The sequence below is a fragment of the Apostichopus japonicus genome, chromosome 13 (genome assembly GCF_037975245.1).
Source record: "Apostichopus japonicus isolate 1M-3 chromosome 13, ASM3797524v1, whole genome shotgun sequence".
In the NCBI taxonomy this organism is placed as follows: Eukaryota; Metazoa; Echinodermata; class Holothuroidea; order Aspidochirotida; family Stichopodidae; genus Apostichopus; species Apostichopus japonicus.
Window position 1 is genome coordinate 1,782,947 of NC_092573.1, and position 27,072 is coordinate 1,810,018.

General features: G+C 41.1%; 1 protein-coding gene across 1 annotated transcript in view; it reads right to left on the reverse strand.

The window, feature by feature from the left end:
* Positions 1-5,933: 5,933 nt before the first annotated feature.
* Positions 5,934-27,072, reverse strand: part of LOC139979141 (sodium/potassium/calcium exchanger 5-like) — a 30,041-nt gene continuing 8,902 nt past the window's right edge. The window contains exons 2-8 of the mRNA XM_071989840.1: positions 23,796-24,002; positions 22,762-22,845; positions 16,067-16,170; positions 13,291-13,391; positions 9,925-10,172; positions 8,157-8,408; positions 5,934-7,707 (exon numbers count right to left, since the gene is read on the reverse strand). Coding sequence (XP_071845941.1) covers positions 7,274-7,707; positions 8,157-8,408; positions 9,925-10,172; positions 13,291-13,391; positions 16,067-16,170; positions 22,762-22,845; positions 23,796-24,002 — 1,430 coding nt within the window. The 3' untranslated portion in view covers positions 5,934-7,273. The remainder of the gene's footprint in view (positions 7,708-8,156; positions 8,409-9,924; positions 10,173-13,290; positions 13,392-16,066; positions 16,171-22,761; positions 22,846-23,795; positions 24,003-27,072) is intronic.

Genomic DNA, 27,072 nt, shown 5'->3' on the forward strand with positions numbered 1-27,072 from the left:
AAATTGAAGCTTGTTTGTCTTTTCTTTATCTTCTCAGGTAACTAGCGATTCCAATACAGTGCTCAATAGAAAAACAAAAACAAAACTAACGTAAACATTGTAAACTTTGTTTACTATCTAACTTCAACTCGATCCTCTGTGCACTGGGGAAATAAACAAAGGAAGATAAAGAAAAACACACACCCACGCACACACACCACAGAAGTAATACGTACTATACACATAAGCATAAACAACCAAAACTATATGACGAGAAACATAAAAAAATAACAGTTATCCATAAGCCTTCTTCGATCTATGCCATGATGGTAACGATAGGTTAAAAATGAAACTATATACCATTGCGTTTCGAAACCAACTAGTTCTCTAGTCACTCCAACTTTTGTCTTGATCAACAAACATTAACAATGCCTACAAACGCGCTGGGATTCAATGTATGATGCCGTAAATGCTATTTCGAACTACAACGCGTACCGTATATCACGAAAGGTGGAGATATGGGATGGGAGGATGGGGTTGTGGCGATGAAGGGGTCACGAGGAACACATTTTAACGGTTCACACCCCGTCACTTTTAAAACCAAATGAAAGAAAAGATATAAAATTAAACCGAATAGATAAAATAAATTATGGTATTAAATATCACAGCCGTTATATTCACGTTGACGGAAGGTGCATTGGACTTATCTCGAAACTGCGGTTCCTTGGGCTCGGATTTCAATCCCGGAATTCCAATTAAGCGACATATACATCAAAGTTTTATATCATCTCCATGCAAGATGGTACATTTCTCAAGTTTCATTTCTCAAGTTTCATTCTCAATTTTCATTTCAGACAGTCAGTTTGGTTTGATTGCTTCTGCAGGGCCTGCCCACAGGCAAGTTTTTGCCATAAACTATAGAGCTGCCTGAAAATTACACAGACCCGGTATACATATTATGTCGACCTATGATGATTCCATTTTCATATAGAACCGAGGAAGTTGCGTATATATCTCCCAACCATTTCATATTTCATTCATTCTCATCCGCAAATTGATATAACGTTGGAAGCAACCAAGTTCAATCTATGTAGACTAATTACTGTTCATCATAATAGTGGCGTGTGTTTCGAGAGCATTGTTCACAGCCTGGACTAGAACCATTATACCCCCTCCCCCCTGACTGATCCGGACCGGACTTGACTCGTATTAAATTTATTCTCACCCAATTGCTTTACTTTGAAGCAACCAAGTACACTCTGGAGATTATATACTGTTTATCGTTTTAAGTGGTGTGTGTTTCGAGATCATAGTTCACAGTCTGGACTCTTGCTTGGACCATGATCTCCCCCCCCCCCCGACCCAGACTTGTCTCGGATTCGGCCTGTTTAGAACTCAGTTCAGTCCTCGGACTTGGATTTGTATTCGACTCCAGCTTTGCTACAAATCCAATTTGATATTAATTCGTGAGGGCAATTTACTTGGAAATATGACTCAAGGACCAAAATTAATCAACGTTTCGTTAGAGAATTCATCATGAACGGTAAGGTTACTCATAGACAGTATCGTTTTTGTTTGTTTGTGTGCAAAACTGAATTCGTCGGTAATGCACGCCAGCATATGCAGCCAAGCAACTATGTTCTTATCAGGCATGGGGAACATTTTAACAGGGGCGCATCTAGAATTACTGTTTTTACCGAAGCCCACTGTTTTTTTTAGCCTGGGCGGCATGATATATTAAAAAAAAAAAATTTTTGAATATTTTTTTGGGAGGCCTGACAGATATTTAGGGGAGCGCAGTTCCCCTCCCGTAGCCCACACTACCCCACTGCTTTTCACCTTCTCAACTTGTGATTGTAAAGGGTATGGGGGTTCTCTTGCAGGGGTAGGGAATGGAACCCAGTGTCAAATGTGTTTAGGAGGAATCCTCATCATGGTATCCATATGGTTATGGAATTGTCTTTGTGTGGTTTTCCATTGGAGCAATTCTGTCGTAGATCCATACATCATTTCCTTAACTTTAACTTGGCGGCATCATTCTCGTCAGACGCCAACAGATTAATAGTAATACGTACGGTAATGCTTATTTGGTAAAATACCAAACTTTTCGTCAAGAGAGTGAAAGGGACGGTAGAACCCGGGATATCAAATTTCCCTGTAAATTTATTGAATCACAAAAAAGGGCAATATGTACGATTTGCTATACAGGGCTAGCTACTATTTCAAATTGGCACAAACACTGAATAAAAGGTCAAAGTGTAAATGTCGCCATCTTCATTACAGTCCTCCCCCCCCCCCCCGTTCCCAGCCAATTGCAAAACTCGGTAGGTTTAAAGTGATTTAAGAAATAAAATGAACAGCAACATACGTCTAAAAGTTTTCCATTATTTATGACTTCTTCATTAATTTGTGTAAAAACCCAAATCCCATGGCATCGTGCCTGGACATTATAACAGCTTAATTGGGTGTCTCTACCTATCGTTATCATATATTCACACCAATTTGTTTTAAGTTACTAAGGGGTAGGTTACCTATATGAACGACATGACTGAGTATTTCTTTTCGCACCAGCAATTGCAGAAATTCCTAATCAACTCCTGACAGCGCAACAATTGCCACCCGATTCTTATATGCAAATAAGGCATGACAGTGTAATGCAGGGTCATATATATTTATTCCCAATTTATTCTGTGTTCAGGTGTATTATGTATACAGATATGTTTTGTGCTAGTGTATCTATTAAAATAAAAAATAAAATAAAAATTGTTATTTGAAAAGAAACAAAATATCCTATTGAAATTATACGTATATACGGTATAGATTACTTTATATTTCACCTAACTTATCTTTTAGTTCATAAGGTTTCGAAAATATTAATCCATTTAAAGACAGAAGGAAACCAATAGAGGCACGTTGTCATATTATGAGGTACATACGTGGAATATGTTTAAAGAGGTAACCGTATGAAGAGGTGGGTTTTCATGTCTTGGAATGGTTTATGTACATTACTACAACATCACCCATGCACAACTTTCCGCAAATGCGGCTTCAAACGCCAGAAATTCGCTGTCAAAGTATTCCCTAGACCTCTCGAGCTGCCAATTCAAAGCTGCCCACCGCAGTTAATGTGACGTCATCAAAGGAACCATTGCAGCCAAAGCCGACTCCCCGCTTTTTACCGATACGGCGTCATACAGTTTACTACATGTAACCACAGCACTCTTCTCATCAATTGAAAATGTCATCTCCCGAATCCGAGGAAATGGGACTTCACCTCTCAGAAACTTCGTCAAGCTTTGACGAAAATGATTTTCTTGCAGAAGAAGATGAGGACACAGTTTTCGAGGGTGATGAAGATATCGGTGTTTTTTCATATCAATTGAGCCCCTTGCAGAAGAATTGTAAAACGATCCCGATGACCGAGACGCGTCGCTGCCGATCGTAGTCCCCGAGCAGATCGGTTGGACTATCCTGAACCGAAACTGGTCGGTTGAGCATAAACAAAACCACCGTTATTAAGACCATAAAATGATTTAAATTATCTCGAATGTCGATGATCCTGCTACTTAACTGCGTAGCGAAGCTTCTAGAATTTTGTTACTTAAAGTGCAAGGAAAATGTGACATTCCGGTATAGCCCACAAGGGTTTGAGTTGGGAGAAAGGCCTTGACACCTTGAAACGACAAATGATGCCAACTTCCCTCAAGTTAAAAGTCTGGCTGAGTTGGCAAGGCCAGTCAGCATGAAAGAGAAGAAACTTTTTTGCATTTCTGTCACCAAAGTTGCACATCTTTTTGGTTGCTATTTTGCCTCACAGGTGCCATCTCCTGCGATCTGGGGGGTGCTGAAATCCCAAATTTTCTCTGTACGCTCCGCGCCAACCAAGGTGGCGCTCCGCTTAAATATTAACCTCCGCCCCCCCCCCACAAGAAAGAACAGCCCCCCACTCAATGATCCTAGCTACGCCACTGGTGACATTCATGTGCAAGTGCAAACCCATAGTACTAGTGGTGGTAACATGGGGTCTAGACCTAACTAATAGACGTTGTATAACAGGCTAGGCCGTGTAATTGTATCATCCAACTGTTACGTAAAATCAAAAAACAACGTCAGTTTTACCACAGAAGAAATATTGCAGATCTGGTATTGATTGTTCTAAAAACAAACTGGCTTTAAGTTTTGTACAAAATATTAGGTAACCAATAAAAAAAAAAGGCTATGGTCAAAAAAAGTATGTGTAAAAGTAAGTTGGCCTGACGTTTCGATCCTAGCAGGATCTTCTTCAGAGGCTAAATGACAAGTTACAGTAACAGAGGGGACAAAAACACGCACAGAATACAGACAGGTTAATGAGCACGGTGAACACAATGAGATGGATGAAAGGGGATTATAAGTAGAAAGCAACAGGAGAAGAGGAGAGGAAGGAGATAAACTGTGGAGGGACAAAGAGAGGATTAAAGGCACAGGGTAAGGAATAAACTGGAGAGGGACAAAGACAGAAAGGTGTGAAGAAAAATGGAGGGGAAGAGAGCTGTGAGAGGAAGAGTGAAAGGGGGGGGGGGAAGGGAGAAAGGGGAGAAGGAGTAGGGAACAGAGGAAAGTTAGTCATGTCCTTCCTGAATGTTCAGCCCATGAGGTTGAATGGTACGAAGGCGTTGCATCCAGAGCCTCTCTCTGCTGATACGTACTAGGTCAGGACGGCTACCTAAGGATTCAATCCCCTGTAGGGACATGTCGTTAATGGTATGGTTGGGAAGGTTAAAATGTTCTCCAACTGGGGTCTCAGTCTTCATGGTGTTGACTGTGGATCTGTGACCATAGAATCGCTTCTTGAGGGTGGTTTTGGTTTCGCCAACATACTGGATGCCGCAAACTCTACAAGAGATCAGATAGATGACATTGGTGGTAGTGCAAGTGATGTGACCCTTAGTCTTGTGTGTGAGTTGCATGCTGTGGCTGGTGATGGAATTGGATTCAACAATGTGGTGGCTGCAGACGATGCATCTCGAAGTACGATCACATTTGAAGGTACCATGCTGAATGGGTGTGGGGTTAGAAGTTAGAGGTGGAACAGCAGCACGAACAAGAAGGTCTCGTAGGTTGCGTGGTCGTCTGTAGGCGATGGTGGGTTTTTCAGGGACGGCTCGTTGGAGTCTATCTGAAGTGAGGAGAATGTTGTGGTTGTTAGAGGTGATTTTCTGAAGGGGAGGAAGATTTGGGTGGAAAGTAACAACGAGGGGCAGCTTGTTGTCGCAATCTCGTCCCTTTTTGTCCTTCACTGCCAAAGTAGATGATCTGGAAAGGGAGCGGACTCTCTGAATGGCTTCACGCACCCTTCTGGCACTATGGCCCCTGGCAATAAGGTGTTTTTCCAAAGCATCTGTATGGCGAATGAAAGAGGAATTGTTAGAGCAAATGCGACGAAGACGAAGTGCTTGACTGTAGGCAATTCCAGACTTGCAGTGACGGGGATGGCAGCTTGAAGAATGGAGATACTGGTGTGTGTCTGTGGGCTTGGTGTATAAGTCTGTAGAGAGAGAATCGTGTTCCTTGCGAACAGTCACATCGAGAAAGTTGAAGTCAAAAAAAGTAATTTGACAATAGTATATGCCCACAGGCACTCGTAACGTTGTGTATGTGTAGTGTTTTGAACGAGTCGTGTCCAAATTCTTCGAGTTCTGTCATCTTTTTGAAAAAGCATGCAGGTGAAATCGAAGTCTTTATTGGTGGTTGAGAAACCTGAGACCACACATCGGCTCGGAATATTTAACAGTATACGAGATAAATTTACGTAAAAACAAAACTCCAAATCACTATTACTACAGAGCACTGTAACAGAGTAATGTTGTTTGTTCTCAGACGTTTAAGAATGTAAACATAGCGTCCCGGAAGTGAGCTGAGTTCCTTGACTGACGTCACGCCGCATTACCGTATATAAAAAAAAATTACAAAGTTTTTATTACCCTCGAATTTTTGATCGTTTATTCCTCAAGGATTCAAGCTTCGTTTGACACAAATTGGGTATCATTGGAAAACTACGAGTGTAAAGAAAACGATGATTTATATAAATGTTTCCATTCCACCTCCTCTTTACTAAGTGGAGGGCCTGAAGTTTCGACCCTATAAAAGACAAGATATATTCCAGTGATAATACATAGCTCGTTATACGCAAGGCTCTCGAACGTTTAAAGAAATGTTATCATATAGCAAGCATGCCCCTGAATTACAACAAATCTGTTCCTAAATGGAGACGTTGAAGGGAATGGAGTGGTGTGCGGTGCTGGACTGCACTTCTTTACATACGATTCAACTCTCAAGGGGGAAGCTAGCCAGTGGTAAGGGGTTGGATCAAAGGCTAGCTTATTTGCCTATTGAGTCTGCAACTGACCACAGGATCACTATGTATTATAATATGTCTGTGAAAGGAAATCCGTGTCAGTTATAGACTATAGCAGGGTTGTCCAACCTTTTGCAGAGGAGGGCCACATGGAATGATTATGATGAAGGAGGGGCCGCATGAACCCTACGCTCCATTTTCCGATTTTTTGCCCGAAGCCCAAGGCAACAAAATGTGAGCACTGCGCGCGGAGCGCACTGACTTATTTTCCTTCTTGATAAAACAGATGAATAAAGTTCAGCCGCCCCCTCCCCCCTCCGCTGAGAGAGTGTCACACAAACTGACCTGTATGCAGTTTTTTGGACCCAGAAGGTTCGAATGATTGATTATATAGCTTCAAATTTTTATCAATAAATCTGCTCACTAAAATTTCGCACCGTAGAGCATCTCTGGCGGGCCGGACGCAACCCTGCGGCGGGCCGGACTGTGGCCCGCGGGCCGTAGGTTGGACAACCCTGGACTATAGCAAGGCAATTAAAGAAACAATATTTATTATGAAGAAAATTAATAAACAGTGCATAAGTTACTTTACCGGCATTTGTTTCTTGGCATGGTTTAAATGCACATCAGGTCAAGGTCAAACGGATTCTCCCAAAATTTATTACCAAAAAATTCAAATGCTACTCCACCCCTCTTATACACTCACAAATTAACACACGGAAACTTATCAAACAGAGATTGACAGTGGATAAAGTTATATAATTAAATCAAGTTTTTAAGTAGGGGTGGGGTGGGGGTGTGGGTGTGGTGGGGGGGACGGAGAAATCGAGTCCGGTAGATGGTGCATTAACGGATGTGTTAATAAACTTGACTATAATTATATGACCATAACTATCTGGCCAATTTCTAAGGGTTCATCTAGCAGATTTTGGAAGCAAAACTACTGAACCATCTCCTCTAGACGAGCTCACAAACCGGAAGTGTAAGTCCTGGAATGATATAATTCATTTCAAACAGAAGTGATAGAGTTATAAATGCAAAAAACAGAAATAGTAGTACAATCCCGAGCTTGCAATTTAACTTAAATTTTAGAAATGTGATGGCTGCTACCAAAGCTACGACGTTTAAGAGGAGCAGTACAGATATGTATAAAATAGCACCACTGTATATGGTTACTTTTGAATCGAACTTTATGATCACTGTTTTAATAAACCAAGGAACGCCGAGACCAATTAGAATGTCGAAGATATTGCTGCCGATAGAGTGAGAAACAGCCATATCCCCAAACCCTTCACGTGCAGCTATTACGCTTAATATAGTATCCGGGGTACTGGCGCCGGCGGCGAGTAACGTCAGTCCCATTATGGTGTCATTAATACCGAGTTCATATCCTAGTGCAAAAACATAAAGAGAAAATAATTATAAGTAAAAGTTGGACAACTACAGGACAGGGTTGCCAGTTTTTCTGTAACGCAACCGGCCAAATCAGGCGAACATGTACGCAATTTATGACAATAGACTCTGTGTATTGCAGGTGGGTTTGGTGGGTCTTAGTTGGTGGGTCTACGGTTGAACTTTAGGCAGTGAAACGGGGCCTTGAAACGGTAATGGATGGGAAAATCCAGAACAGTGAAAAAAACCTTCCAGCCTCTACAGGGATTCCTACCCGGACCTCCCGCTTTCTATGCGAACATCCTAACCAAGTATAGGCTGTGGACACTGATTGTCTATACAGAGGTTCGAAACCAGTAAGGAATGTCGTTAATCTACTGAGACCAGCATAATAGTTATAGCCGATACTCAAGCACTTCCAAATGTCGCCTTAGCGTTTATTACTTACCGATGACTGTCACCATCCAAACTAAGATAAAAGTAAGAGAACCGATCCATAGCAACGCGATCACGAACGTTATAGGATAACATCGACGCCATCTTTTCTTCTTAGGATCGGGTATGGTTAGGTAAAAGGCAACAAACATAGGTAAAGATATCAACCAGGGTATCATGCGGAGGAGAGAACTTGGAACGTCGAACACAGAACTGTCTTCTTCGCTTTTGTTGTTGTTGGGATCGAGATGGTTCTCTATTTTTCCTATATAGAAAAAAATATATAAAACATTATGTAAGTCTTATTATGCGTCAAGGGGTACAACAACGTTAACTCCTGGGGTAGGGTGGGGGTGGGGGATTAGAGCCCCACGAGGCCACGACGACGTAACAAATATTATGGTATCTCCCACCCACCCTATAAGGCTTCCATTGTATTGGTTATATACGGTATAACGCTCATTCGTTTAGATTAAGTCACCGCCTTTACAAGAACGTCCCCAAGGCTACTGTCCTGTCACGAGGCCGCCTGACTGAGTACCGCTGGTCTAAGAGAATTCGAAATTACAACGACAAGACAGTTCGGGTGGATTTACTTCATCATTACATCAGTCGCAGCTCAAAAATATCTCAAAGTGGAGGGACCACATCTTCCCTAAAACCCGCCCTCAAGATAGACGTCGGCCTATGGTTGTCCCCACCCAGTTACATTCGAATTCATAACAGAGGATGAAGCCTACATGGTCTCACGAATAGTCGTATATTCAATGTAAGCGTTACTTAAACGTAAATTCGCCGACTCTTAAAATGGTGACAAAAATTTGGCTTAGTCCAAGAAGGCTGGTTACGTCAGTATATATAAACAATAAAAACAAAATACTTTGCTCGAGATTGCAGTCGTAATTATTTTAGTTTACCATGATTTCTGTCGTGACAAGAAGTGAAGAACCTGTTTTTGTTGCGTGTTGTACTATTGCAATGGCTAAACGGTAATATGTATGTATTTCAGATTTTCCTGCAAGCAGGAACTCGTGAAGAAGCCTCATTGGCTTATCAAAGCCGCAAGCTGACCGAAGTAAGTCTCTTACATTCATTTTTATCGTCCATGATTATGAATTGTCAATTGTCAACAACTCTGTAACTGGACAACATACATTAATCTTGGAGTGTCTCGAACCGGGGACCTTATGATTGGAAGGCACCGGCGTAACGTAATATTCATTGCACAGTTATATTGATTACCCTCTTTTCATTTTACACCCTACCTCTTCAAGATCATCGATCAGGATCAATAAAGATTTCGTGTCGTTGATATCAGAAAATACTTAGTGAAAAAACCTCAAATGTATATGCCCTTTTACATAAAATATACCAGTTCACAGCTTTACCATTTTCTGTTTCTGTAATGCAAAATGTTTTAATCTTCGGTTAAGCAATTACAAGTATAGAAATAAAGAAGTGACCATATGTCACAAACATCACCATAGTGGAATTCTGGAACAGATTGCACCGAGGGTCCATTAACGCAACGTCTGGAGTTTCTGAGGTTATTTTGAGCAATTTACTTCCTCAAATCAAAGTCACATGTCAAAATGCCCCCATTTGGGCTTCATCCTATACTCATTGTAGCATCTCCTTCTCAGTGATACAACAAACTAGTTTCAGTATTTGAAAAAAAAGTCCATAATTACCTGTCTCCTCGGAAATCATGCACTTTCCCATCTACATTGGATTTTAATTGAATGTAATCTTTACGAACGATAAGAGCATCATTGCCTTACCATCTAACTGGTTTGTTTTCTTGCAATATATCGTATCTTCGTCCTCGACCTCTATTTTGTCTTTCAGAAGGATATCGCCTTCACCATTCTGTATCGAGACATGATGACGTTCTAATTGATATGCTTTCTTATAGTCACTCTTTACATTTTCGTTCACCCAACGCGTCACATGGTGTTCTACGTCCTCGTTGAAATACATGACAGTTAGGTAGCCCAAGTAGAGAAGTAACAGCATTACTGAGTCATACCTGTGATGGAGAAAATGATAACAACCACAGAGAAAGTATTTGATAGATGTATAGTCTAGTTCCGAGGAAGAGTGGGTGTGGCGTGAGGGAGGGAGGGGAGGGGGAGGGGTTTTGACGAAAGATGGGTAAGTTCTTCCTAAATCTCCTAAATGACACCTGTTACCTCATGCATGTCCCATATTAACCTCTAGGCTACATCCGAATTTGGTTCTTGCGGTATCCCTTCCTCGATCCCAAATGATCATGGCGCACGCGGATTCCTGTACTCTCCACCTCATCACACACCCCTGGCTTGTTCACCCTGCTTAGAGTGATAAGAAGTTAACTGAATCCATTGATCACATTTTTGCAGACGAAGCGGTATAGCGTCAGACAGGCAAGTAATGTGCATAGTGATAAGGGTGATGAACGTCGACAGGAGCGGTGCAAGGTGTCAGGAGCGGCACACCGTGGCAGGAGCGGCACACCGTGACAGGAGCGGTACACCGTGGCAGGAGCGGCACACCGTGGCAGGAGCGGCACACCGTGGCAGGAGCGGCACACTGTGGCAGGAGCTGCACACCGTGGCAGGAGCGGCACACTGTGGCAGGAGCGGCACACCGTGGCAGGACCGGCACACCGTGGCAGGGGGCGGCACACTGTGGCAGGAGCCACTCATGATAGCAAGAATGATGAAACGCCACCGGAGTGATGTCACTAGCCTGAGTGACCGTATCGGTAAGTTGTGGTTCAGAATCTATTCTGCCAACCTATCATTCGGGATGTTGATTTTAATGTCGACTGTTGAAGCGGAATAATCGTAGCACACATTGACAGTTATTTTTCCATTCAGCGACCCAGAATATTCACACAAGCCTTCAATATGCACATACTCTTATGATTATATCAATACCTTGTTACGTTATGGAGGAGTGGTTTTCTAGGTCATCGCGTATACAAGGCGCCGTTTCTTTCTTTTAGTCAAAACAATTCGTGTTCTACTTTCTACATACTATTACGCTGTGTTGAGGGATGGTAAGGGACGGTAAGGGATGAGGAGGGATGGGTTGGGATGGGTAGGGAAGGTAAGGGACGGGGAGGGATGGGGAGGGATGGGGAGGGATGCTAAGATATGAGTAGGAATATGGAGCGAGCGATATGAATTGAGCCGCGTCATCAGTTACATTGAACAGGACATATTAGGTGTACATATTACCAGTGAAACTTTCATCTCTGATATTGAGAATGTCAAAGTATCTCCGTCGACTGTTTAAAGTATTCTTCAGACTTGATTTATGCCAAATATATGCAAGATTGAAATCACCTAGCGTTATACAGAGCAACAGAAAATATTAAATTGTTCGCAAGGTTGGTAATAACCGTATAGTATTATAGTGCATCAGAAGCACTTATAGCTGAACGAAATTTGAACATGTACTCTTTTGCAATCATTGCTATCAATCTACTTTCATTCCTTCTTTGACGTCACAACATACGTCAAGACCGTGCCAAACTGTCAAACATTTCATGAGTTTTTCTTATTTATACTTGTTTCTTGCAAAGAGAAAGGAAAGAAACGTAATTAGGTAAATTATACTTCTCCTGACAGAGAAAAGAAAAATATGCTCCTCCCGCGGCAGCTTTAACTTGATTATTGAATTTAGTTTGGAGAGATATTAAGGTTATTTGTAGAGAGTGACAACCAAAACACTAAATCGGACGAAAAAGTGAATGCTGGTCATTGCTGGATTCAACTTAGTTCTAGAAAATAAGCTGAATCGCTTAAAAACGCTTAAAAGTGACGGAGAAACATTTAAACATCTCGATGTATTGAAGGTTTAAGTTTGCAATGATCTCGTTCTTATACCTATTCTATTTCCACACAAGTATCAGGTCAATGAAATTATACTGTAACAATGTTCTCTTATACACGAGGTCTTTGAATTTCTTTTCGCCGAAACATGAGCAGTTCGCTTGTATAGTGAGCTTCACCAGGCTAGAGATAATCAGGGGTTCAACAAAGAAGGCTAGGCTATAGGTACCTATATTATGACTGTATGGTAGGACTGGTGTAATTTTTCATTTTTGTTTTCTTTGATGGGGAAATAGACTTTGGGGGTACTATTGAATATGCTAAACAAAAAGTTCCTGGCCGTAGCCATATCTAATAGCAAAAGAAAATGCAAGCTGGTAGTTCAGATATATTCTGGAGAGGTATTCGATGAATGTTCTTAAAATGTTATAGCAACTGGTAGCGTTTTGGAACTGCATAAGAAACCATCTCACGTAGTACGTTCAAAGAAGGAAGCTAATGCATGTGTCAGCTAAATCGGTTATTTAAATGTTTTATTTCATTCCCACCCAAGACACCGCTTGCTTCCCCGTTATGACGGCGTGTGTTAGGCATGTTCAATGTATTTCTCCTCAGTCAATGGATAACTGCACAAAGGCACTAACATGCAGTAGCATTGATCCGGAAAGTCCGGCCCCTGAATGTACCATGTCTATACCATCATTATACATGTCATAGCTCGTCTCGCTTACAAGGGAACACTAAATTGGCGAGTAGGCTACGTTAGTATTTGATGACGTCATCCACCACCGACTGTAATATGCAAAACTATCTTCCTGGATTATCATATTCAAAGAATGCTACCACTCGACTGATTAACAAAAATACTGGCAGACAGATAAATATCTTTGCAGCTTTAACAATCAAATTTATTGCTTTGTTTTTATTTTGCGTAATTGAATTGCTAGACGTTTTCGTTGCTAAGGCAACTGCAGCATCACACGTTAAGGTGCGAACCCTGAACAGATGATATAGTTCTTTGAAGAAAAATTCATTTTGCATAAAATACTAATTACATTTTAAAGATATATTTTAACAATTCATAAAACTACGTATACCTCCTCAATGTATTTGTAAGTGAAATGTGCAGTTAAAGCTTTGGCAGTGAATACTAGATTGGTTTAGCGAAATAATATCATAGTAAAGGCTAACACATGCTACGGAAGGTAAATGTGTATAGAAGTTTGCGCTCATCAAAATGTTAGGAACCGTTGAACAAATAACTTATAAGTGCTATATTAGCAAATTGTAAACATGTACGTTAATCCGACACTCCGATACACTTACCAATGTATAACAGTGTCAGCAACAGCAAAGGCTAAGGCACCAATAGTGATTATGTAACAACTCGAATCACGAATCAGAGGCCAGCATGTCAATAAGATCTCCTGAAAAAGGCAGAGAATATGCATTTGATTAAAAAGCACTTTTTGAAACCGTGTCTTTACGTGCATTAAGATCCCGTTTTTCATGTTTCATCACGAAGATGAAAAAAAGAAAGAAAAATAAATGAGTGTGGTTAGGGAAATCGAGGCCTACGTTCCTGTGAGTTTGCATTGAAGTAGCTTCGCTGAGATATAAACTTCGGCTTTGTTTGTCACATTCGACTTGACCTTGGTCATAGACGTATTGATGTTGTGTTTTAATTTTCATGTGGTACTTACGCACTTACGCACGACTATGTTTTACACATTAGTTACCATTGTTCGCTGTCATTGGACACCACTAAGTTTAAATCAAATCTCGAGTATGTATATCATGTCGGATGTATCACATTACATGATTCGTATATTAAAGTGCAAATCTGAATATGTATGACATTATATGATTCCTGTATTACAGTGTTATCGGTATACATTACATTTCATGATTCCTGTATTACATGGCGAGTCTGTGTATATGTGCTACATTACATGAATGTCCGTAGCATTATAGCGTGTATCTCGGTTTCATGACAGATGATGGAATGGTGTGGAATTTATTATTACTGAAGTAGTCATCTAAAGATTAAAACCAAATGGAAATATGTTCAAATGTGATCCACGTGTGCCGACTCCCCTGTCATGATGGCCATGCACGGTCTTGGTCTTATTCCCTGATCGTAAAAAAAATAAACTGGAATCTGTATTTTGGTGCCCAAACCATTATTCAAACAGGAACAGGATAATACTCATATTCGTACAAGGCGCTTGTATTTCGATACAAATAATTGAATCCAAATTATATTATCGTCCATATGTACAATGTTGTGAACGCATCAAATATCATAATTTAATTTATCGCGATGAATTTGAGTGAGTAGTGAAACGGTTCAGCTTGCAAATCGCTAATTTAAAGTTATATGTCACTTATATACCACAGTAACCTCAAAAACACACGATGTACAAATCACCACTGCCTACCCCCCCCCCCCCACTACCTACCACGCCTATTCTGCTACTCATTAAACAGTTGCTGGTTAATTCACTGAACATTATTAGTTTATTAACACAAACGTAGTAATTAATGACTTCCACCAGTAATTTCCTTGAAAAATAGTTCGTATGTACTACACCTTATAATGTGACATTGAACTGACAGGCCAGAATGGCCAATAGCCTAAACTAACTGGTTTGGGTAGGCTAACGAACGACGTTACTCTCCTGTCTCATATGCTACATACATAACCCGCAGACGAATGGATTTATATGCAGAAGGAGGACAGTGACCTTAGAGAGAGCCATGCATGCAGGCTCTGACCTAAGGGAGGCTAATAAGGGGAGCAGTGCAAGCATGTTATAGCAGTTCTAAGGCTAGGGTAGATCAGAGTGCGTATGCATAGGAGGCAGGTAAGTGAGGAGTAGTGTCAATGGGTGTAATTGGCATTGAGAGCCAGGTATGTTTTGTTAGCATCCCTAGCATAATGATAATGAACTTTTGTGAAAGTGTAGGGGTATATATTCTAAAGTGCATGAGATGTCTCCGCATTGCCTGGTCGTTTGAGGTTAGTAGAGGACGTTCTTGAAATTCCAAAAAAAAATAAACTGTTTCTCTCTCATGTTTTGACCATTGTATCCTATAGTGATGAGTGTAGTTGATGTTGCGATACCCAAAAAGTTGTTCGTGGATTTTTGGATTCTTCCGGAAAGGGTCGTTCAAGTTGCGCAAAGCCCATGTTTATTTTCATCTTTGTATGAATCTTAACAAAAATTCAACTTTACATGAGAAACTTTAGATGAATAAAACGAGAATATGCAATTCGTATATAGTATATAATGCAACATATACCCGTATACTCTTATAAAGTAGACTGATTTTCACTAAATACCGGTTTGAACGTAACATATCCCAACTTACATGTAAACAAGAATATTACTTAAATCGATAGAATTGATATCAATTCTTTACGAGATTTATTTCTGTTTTTCAGGTCTTTGTTTTGTAAGCTTTTGAATCGACCCAATTTTTTTTAACGATAAAATATTGATTAGATGCATGATATGATACATGATTAAGGAAACCATAGCAACCAGTGATTATTAAACAACACAGGAAATGCATCACTACGCAGTCGTAGAACGATAATATTGGAGTATTGACGCATTTTAAGATTTTTTTAGGGGTATACGGGTTATATTTCATCACTAAAATTGTCAACACGAAAAAACGCTTCCCCCATTAATCTAACTTCAGTGTCACGATTTTAAATTTCCAGGCGTTAGGTTAATTAAATATATTTCCTCGCCCGAAATAAACAAAGTTGCTGGTTTGTTCTATTACCATAGAGCCAACGCTTAACGCTATATTAATCTCTCTCTATATATATAGCTACATAAAACTGTATTAGTTAGCTCGATTTCTCAACTAATCGGGGTTTCTGACTTATATATATATATATATATATATATATATATATATATATATATATATATATATATATATACAACGAGTAACTATAGTAAGAAGAAAGAAAGAAGACATTAAATTAAGAGTAACAAAGCCAGACAATAAAAGAAGCTTTTGAGGAGCGACATACACTCAGCAAGCCTAATTATTTTGTGTACGTGTTACTGCATGTACTCACCTTGCCAGCTACCAACCCACATAGGCCAATAACGAAGAGGAGATTGAATACAGCTGATCCCACTATTGTTCCAATTCCGATATCCCCTTTAGCCACAAAGACACCTATTCGTGACAAAAAAATTACAACGAAACAGTAAGTGTATATTTTTAATAAGCCATTAAGTGCATTATCGTACATTATATCACAATATATGGATATACGTATATAGGTGTATCGATGAGAATAGTTGAGGCTAGTGGAATTTATACAAGTAGTTGTTACTCAGTTTCACGCGTTGAGCGCTCATCAGACAGCATTTGTCTGACAAGAGTTGTCTGATCGTGAAACTCTGAGTAACAACTACTAGTGTAAGTTCCACTAGTCTCCACTAATTCTCACCTATACTTCGCTCTGTCCACCGGACATAGAGCACTCTGCGCCAAGATAGACGCCACCCAACTAAACACACCCAACCACATCTAGAAATATCTAGAAATATATATAGAATCCCCAAAACCTTCTGGTTTGAGTATTTACGAGCAACGATACTTATACCTGTCTCCCACTCCACATCTGCACTTTCTTATCTACCTAACTACACATTGGAAGCGTTTTAGCACTGCGCCCTCGCTCACTGGGCACCGCCCACATACACCTCCGTCCGGATCTACCATACGGCGAGAAAAAAACGCGGGCTTGCATGTCCCGCGGATTGGGTAGGAGGGGCAAGGACGGCGCCCGCACTGGGAGCTGAGGGCGAAAAACAAGCCAAGTAAGTCAGCTCCGCCGAACAACAGAGATCCTTGTCAAGCGACACAAGGTGAGGTGCGTGCGGTATTATATGCTACAGTGAAGTACCGAACTACCAGGAACGGACATGAGCACACATAGAGAAGAGCCCGCGAACGGCATGCTGGCTGACCTTCGACTGTAAGGAGTTCAAGTGAAGTATAATTAGTTTTGTGTCCTCGTGTGTAAGAAGAAACTGATGGTTACGGACTGGGTGTGACTCGTGGAACATGGTGCAAGATGGAAGAGGATCTCCCATGATCCGAGGAGCTCTAGTCACAACTTTTTATGTCGTTTTGACGCTCAGTTGTCATGCCAAGTCACGTAGGCGTAGGTCCAGATTGTGGTGGTGGGAGGAGGGAGAGACAGGTACAAAACTTCGCTCGTAAATCCCCAAACCAGTAAGTTTTTGGGAATTTACTTGGCTCCCATCTCACCTGTCTCTCACTCCGCATCTACACTGAGTGGCACTGTTCCGATGGTGGGAGGCCCAACTGGTGGGACCTACCCGAAGGAACTCCCAACACTGCACGCTCAAAAGCCGCTCCGATGCAAGGGTGTCGGTCAAGTAAGCGGAGACGAAGGTCGATAGAGTTTTCCACGCTGCCACTTTCAAAATATTCTCCAGGGGCACACATTCAAACTGAGCTTTGGAGGATGTTTGGCCCTTTAGGTCGTGTGCCCTAACTCTCTCCCCTGTTGGATTATGGGGCTGGATCAGCTGGACGATCCACCAGGAGACCGTAACCAGGTTCTTGCTTTTGGTGCTTGACTGTTGAGCACCTGGCGTGAGAGTTGGGTGAGTTGGGCGACCCTTTCTGGTGATAGGCTGATCGTGCCTTGGGCGAGGTCTAGGTTGGCCCCAAGGTATCTGACCTGCTGGCTTGGCTCCAGCCTCGAATTCTCCTTGTTGATCACCCATCCTAGTTGAGTAAGTAGGTCTGTCGTCAGTGTGGTGTTGTTCGCCGCGTCTTGACGTGAGTCGCCTAACACCAGCCAGTCGTCGAGGTAGACGAAGAGGGAAATACCCCTGCGGCGAAGTTCTTTTACTGCCGCGCCTGCTACACGGGTGAATACCCTCGGTAAGGTGGACAGGCCGAACGGCAGCGCAACGAGCTTTAAGCGTGTTCCCCCGTATTTGAAGATGAGGAAGCGTTGGTGAGACGGGTGTATGGGTATGTGAAGGCAAGGGTCCTTCAGATCCACCGTCGACGCCCACATTCCCTTGTTGAGGCATTCGGTGATGATGGAGAGTGCCTCCATCCTGAAGCGTTTCGGTTTTATGAACGCTTTGTATAGTGGCCGGACGGAAGAGGGGTCCCTCCCATCCCGTTGTCCTCACTACCGCGCCCTTGTCCAACAATGCCTGGATTTCTGTCTCCAGGGCGCGGGTGTTGGCGTGATTTTCCTTCCTCCTCCCTCTGGAGGTAAATGGGGTGTAATGAGGAACTCTCTGCGGTACCCCTTGGATACCACGTCTAACACCCAAGAATCCGGGCCCAAAGCTCCCAACAATGGGCGTAATGTAAAATCTCCACACTACCGTCGGGTAATCCGTGGTAAGGTGGGCATCAATAGGACCGGGCATCGAAGAAGGATGTGGACGGCTGAGCGCCGTGTGGTCCGAGTCCAGTCCTCTCGCGTCACGAGGTCGGTCTCGAGTTCCCCCACGGATGGCTAGAGCCCTGCGATCTCCAGCCCGAGAATTGGCCTTGTCTGAGTCTGGACGAGGGTGGTCTACAGTCCCTGGTACGTCTGTCGGCCGTGGCTGATGTGAAGTGAGTGAATGGCACCGAACGCGGAAGAGTAGCAGGAATTGAAACTTATATATTGTCAGCGTGACAGTGAAGTCAATGCGACCTACTGATTACTACACTATTAGTGTAGACTCAGGGATATCTAAACAGTTATTCGCTGAGAAAATATAAGAAATTATGAGGAATATCACCTCCGTATGTATTGTCCCCTACCACCCCAGCCGCCGACCCCCCCCCCCCCTCTTTCCATATAACTCTATGGGAATCAACGTCTCGCTTGCCTTATCAGCAGGACAATTTGTTCCTACCGAAATAATGGCGAACTTAATTGTAAACAAGAAGAGTTTCATTTCGATAGAATGTAAGCGTATCTCGTTCAACTTGAAGCTATATAACATCCTTTGATGGTGAAGCCTTGGTCACAGACCGATTAATAATTATATTTTAAATCTTTGTGTAAAAACGAAATTGAGTTACATTTCGAAGGAAATTTAAGTCTCAAAATTATGTTTGTAAGACTGAACGGAACTCTATAAGCTCAGACAGCCATACGGTAGAATACATGGGGGTGGTGTCACCCTTCCATCAGACCAAAGAATATCATTCTAAGTTCGAGGATACTTCTTTACAGATCTACTGGCACCAGTGCTTTTCCTCTAACACACGAACACAAGTATTTTATTGCCCTGCTGTTAAGGAGAAAGCTATATGCAGGTATAGTGTCTTTAGGTCAGCTTGAGATGAAGCACCCACATTTGAGGATGTATACCATATGTTAGTCTAAAAACGTACCGTATGCGATGCTTTGATTCTGTGGGTCTTTTCTCATACAAAAACCAGAATTTCAGAAATGCATATAGGTTTCGATGACTTCATCACACTAGACTTCTGCTGTGGCACCGGAAGTAGCTCTTATAACGTAAATGTCCCGAACCACTATGGTGATGTACAAATACATATGGCATGATAAACACAGGTCGTGTTTACAAGGTGTTCAATATTCGTGTTTACAAGGTTTTCATAAGTTTACATCTGGTGACCTCAAATGACCTTAACCATAACCAATAGGGTTCTTGTATTTAATATGGGGTATCCACTTGCAGAGTATGAGATTCGATACAGTTATCCATCTGAAGATATTGTGTTTACACGGTTGTCACAGTTTGACCTCTGGTGACCTCAAATGACCTTTGACCTCCACAAAAAGCAATTGAAATAGTTGTACTCAATATGGGGCATCTACAAGTCACGTATGAGATCATCAAAGTTACCCTTCTTGAGATATCGTGTTTTACAAGCAAGGCGTTACACACACACCCACATTTACACCCACACACTACTACTGTTTGAATCACAAGTCGGTGTCAAATCGATGCCGAATTCGACTCGAATATTGGGGACGGCATCGTTTTAGGATCGACTTGTGATTTTCCCCTACGTCTTCATTTCTTTTCATGGTAATATTAAGTCAACAAATAATACTCTACAAATAATTCCTCTTTCTAAAACGATTTTTTCCTTTTCTGAAAATGCAGCTTCTTGGACTTTGTAACACCCTCCCCTTCCTGTACTTCTATAGTTTAGTGTACAGTTGTAATAAAGAACAAATTACCCCTTTTGTTGCTTAATATTCCGCAACCATGCTCGCCAAAGAAGTTGTTTCGTTCTCGAAACCACCCATTTGTAAAATGGTGAATGTGAACCCCTGGGTAGGATGTTTGTAACAATAGCATCAGCCATTGAGAGATACAATGTTACACTTGCAATGGCGACAGCGAAGTAAATGAGTGAAGCATGCTTAACAGGCGCGTATCCAGGATTTTCTAACCCGGGGGGCGCGAATTACTATCTAAGCGGAGCGCCACCATCGGTTGGCGCGGAGCGTACAAGAAATTTTCTGGTTTTGATACCCCCCAGATCACCGGAAATGGCACTTCTCGGGCTTGAAAATGACCAACCAGATGTACACTTTTGCCTGAGAACCAAGTATTTCCCAAAAGTTTTTTTTTTCCATCCATAACCTTTTTGAAGATTGTCACCAGTCACACATCATGTTCGACCTCATTGCATGTCCTATGGATCATTGCTTTTGTAGCTGATTCTACGTCACGGCCCACAATATCCGAAAGCCCCACTTTTGAAGGTTTTAAGCCCATTATTTGTTGAGAATTTGAAAATTCACATTTCTCGTGAATAAAATCACTTAAAAGCATACCCATAATGTAGGACAAAATTCAATCTATGGACAACCAATATAGAAAACCTCCTGCAACCCCTAACAGACAGGTCAAAATTGCAAGAGTAGAGGAAAGTATGATGAAGAATGTTGGTGAGGAAATTTTCGAAAATTCCGTCACAGTTAATTTATTGGTGTAGAAATATTGCAACCTGTTATAATGGCTATTATAAAACTTCGTTGAAGGAACAGAAATATACCAGATATTTCCTATATCAGGTATATCGAAACCGAACACTACACACATAGGCGTAGGTCCCGTAGGAGGCGGGGGCTGCAGCCCCCCCCCCCCCGCAACCAAATTATTTCCCATATTTTTCGGGCACCTACTGAAAGAAAAATAAATAGCAACAATAGCTTACAAATTATCTCCTTGGTACGGTAATTAAAATAAAGTTGTAAGCTTGGCCGACATTACTACTGTAAAAGAGAGTATTGACATAAATGGATCTGTATGCTTTTTCTCCATCTACATAAGACATTTGGTTATTTACATTAGCATCCGGCGGTATACTGTGCAACTTTCACGGACCATAAGGTACACGATGCCATGCAATATAATGACCGATGCTTGCCTATATGATATTGGCATCGATATGTTGAACGCGCGCTTGGCGCGCGAAAATTTTTGACTTTTTTTCCGGGCAAGTCATTACAGCCCCCAAATCCAATTTGGCTCCTACGCCTTTGACAACACACATAGACAGTTTTTGAGGCTGTTCATCGTGGAACATGCATTTCAATGCTCACTGATATGATGTTATATCTGCTCTTTGCTTTACAAATTCGAACAGGTGTGTAGCGAGTAATTGCCAAGGGAGGGGCAAAGCCTGTAGGCAAACTATCTAAGCGAAGCGCCACCATGAGTTGGCGCGAAGCGTACAAGAAAAATTTTGGCCGAAAGTGCCTCCCACATTGCTGGAAATGACACTTCCCAGGCCTTGTAAGTTGCATCTAAGCATTGTCTATTTTGAAATTACTAGCGATGTCATAAAGAAAATTTGCTCGGGGGGGGGGGGCGGTCGTCCCCTTCCCGAAATGCGTCATGTTCCTCGACGAGTCGGTCGAGTTCAAGACCAGCCACAGTTGGTTCCATATAGCACAATTGTACAATTGTTTAAGGCGTCCACACACACACGCGTTATGATAAACCATATATAGTATTTATATAGATACATTAGTGAGAGAGGAAAAATGGAAACGTCAAAAATGGAGTTGTCGGTGTAAGGGGTAGGGTGAGGCGCACACCCCCTCCGTAATCCTTGATCTGTCACTGGTTACCCTGTGTATATAATAGGGATCAGCGCTTTAACTATGACAGTTCCTCTTTCTCTTCCCGAGGTCTTGGCTATCTTCTACTCCCTCTTTTCTCCTTTTTCTCTCTTTTTTTCTTTTTCTTTTCCCTTCCTTCCTCTCCTCCTTTTCCTTTTTTTCCCCCTCCTTTTCCCTTTTTTCTTCTCTTTTTTTCTCTCCTCTTTTCCTTACCCGGGGGGCGCGCGCCCCCAACGCCCCCCCTGGATACGCACCTGCTTAAGTTTACCAAACGTTTGCAATGGACGTGATGATCGGCGCGTGGGGGGGGGGGGGTTGTCTACTAAAGTTTTTCAGAATAACTCTGTTAAAGTCGTTATAATTCGTGTCACTGTTTTTATCTGTATCAACAAGAAGTACACATTTTGTTCAAGCCATTTTATATTCAATTTTAGTGAGATTTTGTATTACTCACTACGTAAATGTGCTACTAGGCAATCTCTTTGACTGAGCTCATAACTGGATGGTAGGATTTTATTTTGGTATCACTTCAGCCGTCTCATCGTCGACGACAAACTTAACTTTGATCAAGGGTCAACTGTAAGTTCCCTGCTGAGACGAAATATCATGCATTTATTAAGAGTTAAAAATTATAACCAAAAAAAAAAATCAGTTGTTACCAATGATTGAAGCAAACAGTTCTGGAGCAGAGCCACCAATGGACATGAATGTTGCACCCGCAACATCTTCTCTCAAATGTAAATCTGTTAAGAAAAAACAGCAAAAACAAAATCAGGAAAGTGAATTTTGATTGAAGAATAACATTTTATTTAATCAGCAAATTCAATTTATTAACAATTCTGTTGTCTGCTCACGTTCCAGCCTTCCTCCGATTGCTTTCACTTTTATATATACATTAAACTTGATCCACCATATCCGAGTCAGGGTCGGACCAGTTGTACTTCTGAGTAGGGGGGGGGGGGAGATATTTGTGCATACATTGTGTTGCCGGATGAATTCAGTAAATATGACCAAAATTGATTTAAAAAAAATGTAATAAAATCATCTTCTAGATACAAAATGCTGCGAGGAGTTGGTTTTAACTAGCAGGTGCAGAAAATCACCAGCACTTTCTTTTAAAGGAATCAAATGTAATGGGTGTAGGTCTACATCAACATGCATATCGTTAGAGAAAACAAGCATATTCTCTTCTCTTACTAGATTTGAGCCCTTTTCGTCACATTTAAAATAGTGGCGTTTTTTTGCTTGTGAGCACTGCGTTGGTTTTTTGATTGCAATTGCTCTAGCTAAAACATCATCATGTTAAATTTTCTCACCAAATTTGTATTAATGTGCTTATGATAATGGAATTTGATCTGATTCTCGAAATTTATTGGCCCCTTGGAGACACTTCATATACAGGATTATTCAAAACTTATGCAAAACACAAACTGGCAAACTACGAAGCTTTTTTGGCTATTTTTCATTAATACCGGGACGGTTAAGCTATCTTATGACTCAAACGAATTAATTACCTGGCAGATCAAATATTTGGTATATCGAAAAGTAAAAAGATCATAATCATCAAAATTAAGCTACTGTTTGAGTATCAAATAATATAAAATGACAACTGCTGCTGTTTTATCCGTTCATAGTTATATTTATTCTGCATTTCTCTATACTTTTAATTACTGGATGTACACTGTGTTATTACCATCACATATTAATTGCAATGACGGCATGAAGTATTCGTCACAGACCACAGCTAGTGCAACAAACATGTACAGAACCACCGCCAGATTGACGAGCATGCCGCCGTGTTGCCGCTGTTCGCTGGTAAGGTAGCCATCGGGAAAATTCGCTATTGATGGTATAGTACAGTTTAAAAATTCACTCGTGTCGTCAATGGTATAAAGTCCACCTGAAAGAAAAAAAGGTAGACACAGATAAAAGGTAGTAGAAACTAGGGGGCGGGGAATTGGGAGGGGCAAGAAGTGGTAGTTATGAAGGAGTGGCATGGGGTTTGCCATTTGATTATATCAAGCAAGGAATAAATTGAAACAGTGAATAATTTTAATATAATTTATATATTCTTGATTTTCCAACTCATTGCGATTTCAATTATATATATCTTCATTATGCCTTTGTCGTTTACCTCCATTTTATTAACATATTCTGTTCAAAGTATCTCTTTCGAGATCCGGCTTTAGGAATCACAAATGACTTCGAGTTGGTTAGCATCATGTTTGATCTCTAGAGTATAGGCAAATATGTCACCAAAAAACAGAACTAGTATTGTTCGATACAGGTGACAAACGCCTACAGTGGAATTACGACCTTCCTTACCGGTTTCGAACCTCTGGACATACAATCATCGTCCATGGCCTAGTGGTTAGGGTTCCGCATATAAAGCGGGAGGCTCGGGTTCGACTCTAAGTAGAGGCTGGTTTTTCACTGTTCGTGATTTTCCAACTCATTACGATATGTGTCATTTATCTTTCATCTATATATCCACGCATATACGGTATGTGCCTTGCAATTCGCCTGGTCAGTGCATATATAGCACAGCCTATTTCAGCCTTTACGTTTATGGGGGGCATTGTCCGATTTCCTACAGAATGTTGTCATTTACATCGTGTTGAGTGATGATAAAGTTTTAGTTTGAAGTTAAATCACAAAGGAAGTCCTAATTGACGTAGTCATGGTTGCCACTCATGTTACGTCAAGACACGACAAAAGGCGAATTTTACTGAACGTCACCCGGATGCGAACGACAACATTTACAGACTCAGAGACTGACTGCTTTCATTGTGTCAATCTCTGAGGTCGTTCGTGAGACAAATTGAGATAGCGAGTGAGGTGGAGAGAGAGGTGGATAGGCGGAGAGAGAAACAGTGAGATCATGGATACTTCAAATTGAGAGATAGATTAAGATCGTATTCAGTTTATTCATTCCGTCTTGTTGGTGTTACAAGTCACATGTTAGTTTTATCATATCACATCTTTGAAATTTATGAACAGAAAGATCAAATTCATATAGGCTAGGTTTAACTTTTTATTTATACTTGATTTAGATGGCTTTATATTAACAAAAGAAAGGTTGACATGGCCTATAGGTTATTTTCTGTATCAAAGTAAATTCAATTTTGTTTAGACATATACCGCAGCAATTGGTATATTGTACCTTATGGAACACAGTAAGCCATATACACGAATTTCTTCATTTATACTTTCACTTTAGCAATAGACAGACTGGCATTGCAAACCAAATGCCCAAGCAATCGCAAAAGCCTGGTTTATCTTTCGATAATCCAGGTTTTATCGGTCGATAATCATGGATTGTCGCCAACAAACCCGGATTCCGGTCGTTAATCCAGGTTTATCTAAATTAGTTTGATAAACCTGGTGTATCAATTGAAAATCTCGGATTTTCGGTTGACTTTCTCATTTATTATTCGAGAATCTATAAGTTTATCAGTCGAAACCCCAGGTTTTTCGGCGACAATCCAGGCTAATGGATCAATAAACTTGGATTATCAACCGATAACCCGGTTTCGTTTCGATCTATTGGCCATTTGTCTTGCCATAGACAGGTTTACTAAGTTAACGTTGGTTTAATAAATTTCACATGCTAGGAACTGAGCCAAATAAAAGCACATTTGAAAGCCAGCTGTGGAGGAACACTGGCTTATATATCAAACGTTCTCTTTCTGATATCTCTTCTGCAAAAAATTGTGAGACATAAACATTAAAATGAAGATATGCAGATAACCGATCTTAGCTAAAAATATTTCCCAATATCTGAATCTGCAGGGTTAGGTCGGCAAAAATCCTACCAGAGGACATAAACGCAAACTGAGCGTTACACAGTATGAGTAAGAGTTATAACTTATTAATTAACATTAACATTAATTAACATCACAAGAGTTAGTAAGCTTATATTTGAAACAGTCTAGACTAGTGGCGTGCACGATGTCTGATGGCAAAGCATTTCAATCATTTAAGGTGCTGGGGAAGAAGGAATATTTATATAAATTCTGTCAAGCGTAGGGAACTTGGAAGTTAAGATCATGTTTATTTCTTGTGTTAACACTTTTTGTTGGGATTATACTGTCTTTATCAATTGGCACAAGATTGTTATTGATTTTCTAAAGCAGTTGTAGACGTGTGTGCTTTCGTCTTGTATTTAGCAGGGGCCGATATAATTGCTCAAGCATATTTGTCACACTGTATTTATAAGAGTATAGTTTGCCATACAAGATCTGGTTGTTATTCTCTGAATAGCTTCTACTTTATCCACATCACACTGGTGATGCGGGTCCCAGACTACTGAACATAATCGAGTACTGGTTTGACAAGAGTTTTGTATGCTGTGGTTCAAAAACATATTTGGGACAGCTTGAGAGGTTACGTTTTAGAAGGCCAAGAACACGGTTTACTTAATTGTTTATGTTATTAATATGTTCTAAGTTTGCTATCAATTTCAACACCAAGTTAAGGGTGAGAGTCAACAACTTTTAGGGGTTGGTTGCACAGGGTGCAGACGGGTGTTCTGTAACATTTCTTAGGTCGATCCTCTAACGGATTGCGGCCATTTTTTGTTGATTCTCCCTGACTTAGCATGTAGGGCATGAAACTTTGTTAAAGGGCGTCGTGCACGGGTACCGGAGAAGTGGTCTACCGATTCTTTAACGGCTGAATGTTTAAACAAAAAACCGGCGCACTGAACGTTTCTCCTCCGACCGACGATCGAGATGGAGATGGGGGAGGTATATGTCCCCCCCCCCATTTGAGCACACCACTGGATGATACAATGACATATTTTTTTCTCAACATACAACTTACATTGTCTGGTGTAAGTCAACACTGCACTCAGTCTTCCCAATCTAAAATAATAATGTCTCGTATCATTCGTGATGTGTCGATTGTGCAGCTTTAATGGTACACGCATGTGGCAAAATACGTAACCGATTACCAATGGTGAAAATTAG